Here is a 10584-nt window from a genome sequence, read left to right as displayed (position 1 = left end):
CTTTTGCCGCATTCGCCGGTGAAGTTATGTCTGCTGTGTCCGGTTGCACTCCGGGCGGCCACAAGAGGAGCCTGGCGGAGCTGCTCGGTATCAATGCATGTCATTTACTGTAGCGGGTTACACCCTCCCTCACTTCATATACATCCTGTATAATGTAGACTTGTTTCTTACTGTCTGCCCGGGAGCCCATGGCAGTTACATGTTAGGAGTTTGGAATTGGAAATACATGTCAGGTCAGCTGTTACTATGCAGGCTCATGTCTACATCCCAGGTGACAGTGCTTGCAGCTATGGACGCAGATGTCGCCTACTACAGAATATGTGGCTCCACCTGTGGGTATAAAGGTGAAGGGAAGGCTGCCAGTGAGCAGAGCGGGGAGCCGTGCAGGTGTCAGAGAATGCAGAGCGGGGAGCCGTGCTGGTGTCAGAGAATGCAGAGCGGGGAGCCGTGCAGGTGTCAGAGAATGCAGAGCGGGGAGCCGTGCAGGTGTCAGAGAATGCAGAGCGGGGAGCCGTGCAGGTGTCAGAGAATGCAGAGCGGGGAGCCGTGCAGGTGTCAGAGAATGCAGAGCGGGGAGCCGTGCAGGTGTCAGAGAATGCAGAGCGGGGAGCCGTGCAGGTGTCAGAGAATGCAGAGCGGGGAGCCGTGCAGGTGTCAGAGAATGCAGAGCGGGGAGCCGTGCAGGTGTCAGAGAATGCAGAGCGGGGAGCCGTGCAGGTGTCAGAGAATGCAGAGCGGGGAGCCGTGCAGGTGTCAGAGCGGGGAGCCGTGCAGGTGTCAGAGAATGCAGAGCGGGGAGCCGTGCAGGTGTCAGAGAATGCAGAGCGGGGAGCCGTGCAGGTGTCAGAGAATGCAGAGCGGGGAGCCGTGCAGGTGTCAGACATTGCAGAGCGGGGAGCCGTGCTGGTGGCAGAGAATGCAGAGCGGAAAGGGGTGCAGGTGGCAGAGAATGCAGAGCGGAAAGGGGTGCAGGTGGCAGAGAATGCAGAGCAGGGAGCCGTGCAGGTGGCAGAGAATGCAGAGCAGGGAGCCGTGCAGGTGGCAGAGAATGCAGAGCGGGAAGGGGTGCAGGTGGCAGATAATGCAGAGCGGGAAGGAGTACAGGTGTCAGAGAATGCAGAGCAGAAAGGGGTGCAGGTGTCAGAGAATGCAGAGCGGGGAGCCGTGCAGGTGTCAGAGAATGGGGAGCGGGGAGCCGTGCAGGTGGCAGAGAATGCAGAGCGGGAAGGGGTGCAGGTGGCAGATAATGCAGAGCGGGAAGGAGTACAGGTGTCAGAGAATGCAGAGCAGAAAGGGGTGCAGGTGTCAGAGAATGCAGAGCGGGGAGCCGTGCAGGTGTCAGAGAATGGGGAGCGGGGAGCCATGCTGGTGTCAGAGAATGCAGAGCGGGGAGCCGTGCAGGTGTCAGAGAATGCGGAGCGGGGAGCCGTGCAGGTGTCAGAGAATGCAGAGCGGGGAGCCGTGCAGGTGTCAGAGAATGCAGAGCGGGGAGCCGTGCAGGTGTCAGAGAATGCAGAGCGGGGAGCCGTGCAGGTGTCAGAGAATGCAGAGCGGGGAGCCGTGCAGGTGTCAGAGAATGCAGAGCGGGGAGCCGTGCTGGTGTCAGAGAATGCAGAGCGGGGAGCCGTGCAGGTGTCAGAGCGGGGAGCCGTGCAGGTGTCAGAGAATGCAGAGCGGGGAGCCGTGCAGGTGTCAGAGAATGCAGAGCGGGGAGCCGTGCTGGTGGCAGAGAATGCAGAGCGGAAAGGGGTGCAGGTGGCAGAGAATGCAGAGCGGAAAGGGGTGCAGGTGGCAGAGAATGCAGAGCAGGGAGCCGTGCAGGTGGCAGAGAATGCAGAGCGGGGAGCCGTGCAGGTGTCAGAGAATGCAGAGCGGGAAGGGGTGCAGGTGGCAGATAATGCAGAGCGGGAAGGAGTACAGGTGTCAGAGAATGCAGAGCAGAAAGGGGTGCAGGTGTCAGAGAATGCAGAGCGGGGAGCCGTGCAGGTGTCAGAGAATGGGGAGCGGGGAGCCATGCTGGTGGCAGAGAATGCAGAGCGGGGAGCCGTGCAGGTGTCAGAGAATGCAGAGCGGGGAGCCGTGCAGGTGTCAGAGAATGCAGAGCGGGGAGCCGTGCAGGTGTCAGAGAATGCAGAGCGGGGAGCCGTGCAGGTGTCAGAGAATGCAGAGCGGGGAGCCGTGCAGGTGTCAGAGAATGCAGAGCGGGGAGCCGTGCAGGTGTCAGAGAATGCAGAGCGGGGAGCCGTGCTTGTGTCAGAGAATGCAGAGCGGGGAGCCGTGCAGGTGTCAGAGAATGCAGAGCGGGGAGCCGTGCTGGTGGCAGAGAATGCAGAGCGGAAAGGGGTGCAGGTGGCAGAGAATGCAGAGCGGAAAGGGGTGCAGGTGGCAGAGAATGCAGAGCGGGGAGCCGTGCAGGTGTCAGAGAATGCAGAGCAGGGGAGCTGTACAGGTGTCAGAGAATGCACAGCGGAGAGCCGTGCTGGTGTCAGAGAATGCAGAGCGGGGAGCCGTGCTGGTGTCAGAGAATGCAGAGCGGGGAGCCGTGCTGGTGGCGGATAATGCAGAGCGGGGAGCCGTGCAGGTGGCAGAGTGCAAAGCGGGGAGCCATGCAGGTGGCGGAGAATGCAGAGCGGGGAGCCATGCAGGTGGCGGAGAATGCAGAGCGGGGAGCTGTGCAGGTGGCGAAGAATGCAGAGCGGGGAGCCGTGCAGGTGGCAGAGAATGCAGAGCGGGGAGCCGTGCAGGTGGCAGAGAATGCAGAGCAGGGAGCCGTGCAGGTGGCGGATAATGCAGGGCAGGGAGCCGTGCAGGTGGCAGAGTGCAGAGCGGGGAGCCGTGCTGGTGGCAGAGAATGCAGAGCGGGGAGCCGTACGGGTGTCAGAGGATGCAGAGCGGGGAGCCGTACGGGTGTCAGAGGATGCAGAGCGGGGAGCCGTACGGGTGTCGGAGAATGCAGAGCGGGGAGCCGTGCTGGTGGCGGATAATGCAGAGCGGGGAGCCGTGCAGGTGGCAGAGTGCAAAGCGGGGAGCCATGCAGGTGGCGGATAATGCAGGGCAGGGAGCCATGCAGGTGGCGGAGAATGCACAGCGGGGAGCCGTACGGGTGGCAGAGGATGCAGAGCGGGGAGCCGAGCAGGTGTCAGAGAATGCAGAGGGAGAGCTGTGCAGACGGCAAAGAATGCAGGACGAGAAGCCGTGCAGGTGGCAGAGAATGCAGGACGAGAAGCCGTGCAGGTGGCGGAGAATGCAGAGCAGGGAGTCGTGCAGGTGGCGGAGAATGCAGAGCGCGGAGCCGTGCAGGTGGCAGAGAATGCAGAGCGGGGAGCCGTGCAGGTGGCAGAGAATGCAGAGTCGGGAGCCGTGCAGGTGGCTGAGAAAGCAGAGCGGGGAGCTGTGCAGGTGGCAGAGTGTAGAGCAGGGAGCCGTGTAGGCGGCAGAGAATGCAGGACGAGAAGCCGGCAGGTGGGGGAGAATGCAGGGCAGGAAGGGGTGCAGGTGGCAGAGAATGCAGGGCGGGAAGGGGTGCAGGTGGCAGAGAATGCAGAGCGGGGAGCCGTGCAGGTGGCAGAGAATGCAGAGCGGGGAGCCGTGCAGGTGGCAGAGAATGCAGAGCGGGGAGCCATGCAGGTGGCAGAGAATGCAGAGCCGGGAGCCGTGCAGGTGGCTGAGAAAGCAGAGCGGGGAGCTGTGCAGGTGGCAGAGTGTAGAGCAGGGAGCCATGTAGGCGGCAGAGAATGCAGGACGAGAAGCCGGCAGGTGGGGGAGAATGCAGGGCGGGAAGGGGTGCAGGTGGCAAAGAATGCAGAGCGGGGAGCCGTGCAGGTGGCAGAGAATGCAGAGGGAGAGCTGTGCAGACGGCAGAGAATGCAGAGCGGGGAGCCGTGCAGGTGGCAGAGAATGCAGAGGGAGAGCTGTGCAGACGGCAGAGAATGCAGGACGAGAAGCCGTGCAGGTAGCTGGTAATGCAGGGCGGGAAACTGTGCAGGTGCCGGAGAATGCAGCGTGGGGAGCTGCGCAGGTGGCAGACAATGTAGAGCGGGGAGCCATGCAGGTGGCGGTTAATGCAGCATGGGGAGCCATGCAGGTGGCAGAGAATGCAGAGCGGGCAGCCAAGCAGGTGGCTGAGAACGCAGAGCAGGGAGCCGTGCAGGTGGCAGAGAATGCAGAGCGGGGAGCCGTGCAGGTGGCACATGATGCAGAGCGTGGAGCCGTGCAGGTGGCGCATGATGCAGAGCGGGGAGCCGTACAGGTGACAGAGAATGCAGAGTGGGGAGCCGTACAGGTGACAGAGAATGCAGAGCAGGGAGCCGTACAGGTGGCAGAGAATGCAGAGCGGGGAGCCGTACAGGTGGCAGAGAATGCAGAGCGGGGAGCCGTACAGGTGGCAGAGAATGCAGAGCGGGGAGCCGTGCTGGTGTCAGAGAATGCAGAGGGGAAGCCGTGCTGGTGGCAGAGAATGCAGAGCGGGGAGCCGTGCTGGTGGCAGAGAATGCAGAGCGGGGAGCCGTACAGGTGGCAGAGAATGCAGAGCGGGGAGCCGTACAGGTGGCAGAGAATGCAGAGCGGGGAGCCGTACAGGTGGCAGAGAATGCAGAGCGGGGAGCCGTACAGGTGGCAGAGAATGCAGAGCGGGGAGCCGTACAGGTGGCAGAGAATGCAGAGCGGGGAGCCGTGCTGGTGTCAGAGAATGCAGAGGGGGGAGCCGTGCTGGTGTCAGAGAATGCAGAGCGGGGAGCCGTACAAGTGGCAGAGAATGCAGAGCGGGGAGCCGTACAGGTGGCAGAGAATGCAGAGCGGGGAGCCCTGCAGGTTGCGAAGAATGCAGAGGGGGAGCCCTCTAAGGCTACATTCAAATGTCCGCAAACTTAAGGATCTTACGGACAGGGAAGGAATGTAATGGATTTGTTCCCCACCTGGCATGATGTGTCAATTTCATGCTGACAGCTCTTTGAAAAAAATCATTGAATTGCCATAGCGATTTTATGAGGTTCCCCGCTGAATCCATTACATTCCTTCCCTGTCCATAAGATCCTCAAATTTGCGGACGTGTGAATTCCCCCGCAGAGCTGTAACACCTGGTGTATGTGCATACAACATTAGGGTATGTGCACACTATGGAATACGTAGAGACATGGCAATTCTTTAGTTTGGCTCCAAAGCTCTCAGATAAATCTCTCTGTGTAAACGCACCATTATAAGCTGGTTTTAGCCTCTGAGTTTAAACTAGAATACTCCAATTTGCCCTTTTAACAATTTCCGGCTATTGTATTTATGTTATGAATCAGCTTAATTTATATAAAACAAGCTCCCCCGTTTAGACCAGGTTCCCACATTGCCATCCCTGCGTGCGGTTGAAACCATGCTCCCATGTGGTCATCGGTTACATTGCCGTTAATTTGCCAATTTCACATGGCTATTGGTGAAGGAATGGGTGTCTGTTTTGGCTGAGGAGTTTTTCACATTGCCATTGTGGCTTCTGTTATATCTGAACTTTGATAGCAGCGCTGGCCCTGTGAAATGACAAACACCAGTAACTTATAATCCTTTTGACTAGAAAAATAGATTAACATTCTGTTCTTTTTTGCCCTGTCACATTTGACATTACCACCAATGGAGCCTCCCCTTTGACAGTATTAGTCAAAGCCTGGAGCAAACTTGTTGTCATGGGTTAGTTCTGCTCCATAAGACAATACAAAAGAGTAGGGCTGGGCGATATGGCCAAAAAATAAAATCTCGATTTTTAAAAAATTTTGGACGATTCTCGATTTAAATCTCGATTTTTTTGTTTTTGCTAAATAAATAGGACATTTTTCTCCCTGCAGCATCAGATACGATTTTATTGACGTTTGAGACAACTATATTGTTTCCCAGTGTAACAGTGCTCCTCCTGTGCCCCCATGTAGTAGACAAACACATTGTGTGCCCCATATAAGTAGTTTTCCCAAATATGTGCCCTATGTACTCTGTGCCCCCATATAGTATAGGCGATCTTCTTTGTGCCTTCATCTAGGTAGGGAGTAGTAGTGAGGGTATAGTGGATAAGGGGTGTAATAGTACAGGTAAAGATGAGGAGTGTGGTAGTAGTACAGATATAGATGATGGGTGTAGTAGTACTACTGAGGGGGTATGGGGTGGACTGGGGGTCACTGAGTGGGTATGGGGCAGGCTGGGGGTCACTGAGGGGTATGAGGCAGGCTGGGGGTCACTGAGGGGTATGAAGCAGGCTAAGGGTCACTGAGGGGTATGGGGCAGGCTGGGGGTCACTGAGGGGTATGAGGCAGGCTGGGGGTCACTGAGGGGTATGAGGCAGGCTGGGGGTCACTGAGGGGTATGGGGCAGGCTGGGGGTCACTGAGGGGTATGGGGCAGGCTAAGGGTCACTGAGGGGTATGGGGCAGGCTGGGGGTCACTGAGGGGTATGGGGCAGGCTGGGGGTCACTGAGGGGTATGGGGCAGCTGAGGGGACACTGAGGGGTATGGGGCAGGCTGGGGGTCACTGAGGGGTATGGGGCAGGCTGGGGGTCACTGAGGGGTATGGGGCAGGCTGGGGGTCACTCAGGGGTATGGGGCAGCTGAGGGGACACTGAGGGGGTATGGGGCAGCTGAGGGGGTATGGGGCAGCTGAGGGGACACTGAGGGGGTATGGGGCAGCTGAGGGGACACTGAGGGGGTATGGGGCAGCTGAGGGGACACTGAGGGGGTATGGGGCAGCTGAGGGGACACTGAGGGGGTATGGGGCAGCTGAGGGGACACTGAGGGGGTATGGGGCAGGCTGGGGGTCACTGAGGGGTATGGGGCAGGCTGGGGGTCACTGAGGGATATGAAGCCGGCTGGGGGTCACTCAGGGGTATGGGGCAGCTGAGGGGACACTGAGGGGGTATGGGGCAGCTGAGGGGGTATGGGGCAGCTGAGGGGACACTGAGTGGGTATGGGGCAGCTGAGGGGACACTGAGGGGGTATGGGGCAGCTGAGGGGGACTAGGCAGGCGTGGTAAAGTGTCAGGACTGCGCGGTGAGGTGCAGGGCCGGCGGTCAGGAGAGATGTGGTACCGGCGGCTCCAGCCTCTTCACAGAGCCGCGGCTGACCTCTCCCGCCCCTTACACGTTAGTGCCGCGCTGAGCTGCGTCCCGCTCTCTTACTGTCACACGTGCAGGTCCCGTTCTGTGGAGGAGGCGGCAGGGATCGCAGCAGAAGGAGAGAACGTCGCTGCGGGTCCTGGAGCTGTACAGCGGGCAGCGACGTTCTCTCCTTCTGCTGCGATCCCTGCCGCCTCCTCCACAGAACAGGACCTGCACGTGTGACAGGAAGAGAGCGGGACGCAGCTCAGCGCGGCACTAACGTGTAAGGGGCGGGAGAGGTCAGCCGCGGCTCTGTGAAGAGGCTGGAGCCGCCGGTACCACATCTCTCCTGACCGCCGGCCCTGCACCTCACCGCGCCGTCCTGCAACTCTCTCCGGACCCGACACTTTACCGCGCCGCCCGCAATGATTTTTTGTGAAAATCGAATTTACGATTTTCACAAAAAATCAAATCGATTCTAACTGTCTGGGCGATTAATCGAATTAATTCGATTAATCGCCCAGCCCTACAAAAGAGGTGTAGGCAGGCATTGCTGAATGATTAACAGTAGACCGTCGCTGCATAACAAGCATACCTGATAAATGTTTACCAATAGGCTATATGCGTTAGGAGTGACCACACATACAGTACAAGATAATTCCAAACTCTTAAAGGGGGTTATCCAGCACTACAAAAACATGGCCACTTTCCCCCCTACTGTTGTCTCCAGTTCAAGTGCGGTTTGCAATTAAGCTCCATTTACTTCAATGGAACTTCAAAACCCCACCCAAACTGGAGACAACAGTAGGGGGAAAGTGGCCATGTTTTTGTAGTGCTGGTTACCCCCTTTAGGTAAAAATAAATAAGCACACAAAAGTAAATTAACCTAAAACTGGTCATGTAGTAAAATAAAAAAATCATGTGTGATAGTTACCATTAAAGGGGTTATCCAGCGCTACAAAAACATGGTCACTTTACCCCTTTCTTGTCTCCAGATTGGAAACAGCACCTGAACTGGAGACAAGAGAGGGGGAAAAGTGGCCATGTTTTTGTAGTGCTGGATAACCCCTTTAATACATGGCTAGAAGAGCAGGAGGTGTGGGCTTCATTTGTGTGTTCTGCACTTTGTTTTCAAAGCAAATATGCCTGTTTTTTGGCACATAAATGTGTCACAGTTTATACAGCTCCACAGGGGTCATAAACAGGGCTCATCTCTAGTGTTGGGGGGGTGGGGTTGGTGGTTGGCTCCCCTTTTATTCAGTGTGCACAATTGGACTTTGTTGTTTCTATTTGTTGTCAAATATTACTGCCTTGTTATTGTACTTTTGTGAGAGTGTCCTCATGTTGCTGACCTGCCAATTGTGGTGGCCTGTTTAAATAAAGAATTAAAAACAAAAAAACATAAAATCTACATCTTTTTCATTATCTCCCACATGGCTACACTCCAGACTGCATCCATGATGTGTACAGTTGCTGCAGTGTGTATATAGCCATGGGAAACCTAGTACTTAGAGGCTCCTCATTACTTGCAATCTCATCAATCTTTACAGATAAATATCTTTTTTTTCCAGCTAACAGGCCTAAGAGAGGGGAAAAGAAAACTGAAGCCAGCAACAACAGCCTGCAGGAGGCTGCCCTGTATCTTCTGAGCTGTCGCCAAGATGTGAATCAGTTTCTGTTAGAGGTAATGTCATGGAATGACAATACTGGAAGGGATTGCTCATTGTTCAGTGGTTTCCAGTTTCATCACATGGAAAAAACAGTTACAAAGACCATCTTACTTTGGAATGGTTTGTAGTGTAAATAGTGATTGCTTACATTGGAAAATAGAGGTTATAGGTCCATGCCGGACACTTGTTGCCTGCTGTCAGCCAAAATCAAGGATAAGAGAGTGCTTCCTGGTGTTGTAAAGTCTGGACGCGCTGCCTCACTGGTTTACCATGATCAGTTGCTAGAATAGGCACAACTGTAAAGTGATTGTCTGGTTTTATAACATTATTAGGAAATCCTTAGGAGTTGAATGGGAGCTGAGCTGCAGTAACCCGTAACCTGCAGACGGTGCAGGGTTTCTGGCACCATTTGCAGTGTATAACTGCAGCAGCTAATCCAATATTGTTGCTGCACCTCCCAGCTTGCTTCATGCCCGATGAAGAGAACACAATAAGAAACGCAACAAGCTTTAGATAAGGACAATAGACATGACAAAAATGTGCAAGATTAGTTGGGACTAGAGATGAGCGAACTGTTGACATTTGGATCTCACTGCCAGGAGAAGGTGGATGCAGCCTGAGGACTGCCTGGAAAAGATGGATACAGCTACATGCTGATCATTCTGGTTCGTACAAACCTGATCTTTTGGCACATTCGCTCATCTCTAGTTGGGACACTTTGGTCAATGTGTAGAATCTATAAGACATCTTTTGTCACCAGCACAATACTCTGTGTGACTCCGCAGGTCCCAAAACTTGTTTTATCCGTAATCCTGCAACTTATTTTGAATCCTGGTAATCCTTGGTAATCCTTCCTCAATCACGGATCTAGCACATTTTTGGCATGATTGTTGTCCTGGTGCGAAAATTATAGTTTCATACAGTAAGTCCATGATTACTATTGGCAGACAGGGCCTGACCATTTTCTCTTTAGGTAGAATCTCCTCCATGTAAGAAGGAGTGCCTCAATGACTGCTCAGCCTCTGGGCATTCTCAGATGTCTATTACAATTACAGAACCATTCATTGGTAAGTGTACAAAATTAGTTTTAAGCCTTTTCTTAGCTATTTCTGTTACTGAGAATGCTGATTGACAACCAATATGACAACTTTTACTGGCCCTGTTGGGGTTGTTGTCTAGCTAAACTCTTGCATGGCAAAACTCTATTTATTTAGTTAATATTCAGCCATTGCTTTATTGCTGCAGATTTCCTATACAAGAGTGTATAACCATTGTAAGATATCCTTAAGAAACAGATGTCACGTAGATTTTTTTTTTCCACCTCAGCATCTGCGTTGCGAGATCAAGCCTTCCACTTGAACTTACCACCAAATGTCCTGGGTGCTACAGCAAGTCTGTCTAACATCCTGAAGATTTGCCATAATGTAACAGATGGGGCAGAAAGAACCATGCTAAGCCAGGAGCAGAGGGTAAGGCCATATTTACTGGAAAATAAAGGAAAAAATGGAGGTGGTAATTATGTGACTCTGCATAGGTATAAACTAGGGATGAGTGAATTGATGAGAGATGGTTTTGGGTGCCTGGAAAATATGAAGTGTGGATAATTGTAAGAGCCAGCTCACCAGGTTCACAAGCTGCCCCGCACGGTCCATCACTCCAAACTCTGATTAGTGATTCCAAGAACGATACACTGGACCAGCGTGTGCAGGTGAAAATTCAAGCTTCTTTATTATACGACCCATAAAATCACAGGCACATCAACCAACTTCTCACAAGCGTCTACGCGTTTCCGGTGCAAGCGCACCCTTAAAGGGGTATTCCCCCCAAGAGCTAAAAAAATGAAATGCTCCCAAACCT

General features: G+C 54.3%; 1 protein-coding gene across 1 annotated transcript in view; it reads left to right on the top strand.

Annotated features, from left to right (window-relative positions):
• The first annotated feature begins 3799 nt into the window (after positions 1 to 3799).
• FANCA (FA complementation group A) overlaps positions 3800 to 10584 on the top strand; it is a 63498-nt gene continuing 56713 nt past the window's right edge. Inside the window, exons 1-4 of the mRNA XM_069967894.1 lie at positions 3800 to 4506; positions 8636 to 8741; positions 9701 to 9794; positions 10054 to 10196. Of these exons, the coding sequence (XP_069823995.1) occupies positions 3800 to 4506; positions 8636 to 8741; positions 9701 to 9794; positions 10054 to 10196 (1050 nt within the window). The remainder of the gene's footprint in view (positions 4507 to 8635; positions 8742 to 9700; positions 9795 to 10053; positions 10197 to 10584) is intronic.

The sequence above is a fragment of the Dendropsophus ebraccatus genome, chromosome 4, assembly GCF_027789765.1.
Source record: "Dendropsophus ebraccatus isolate aDenEbr1 chromosome 4, aDenEbr1.pat, whole genome shotgun sequence".
Taxonomy (NCBI): domain Eukaryota; kingdom Metazoa; phylum Chordata; class Amphibia; order Anura; family Hylidae; genus Dendropsophus; species Dendropsophus ebraccatus.
The sequence above is the reverse complement of the archived record's forward strand: the minus strand, read 5'-3'. Positions and strand labels throughout refer to the sequence as shown.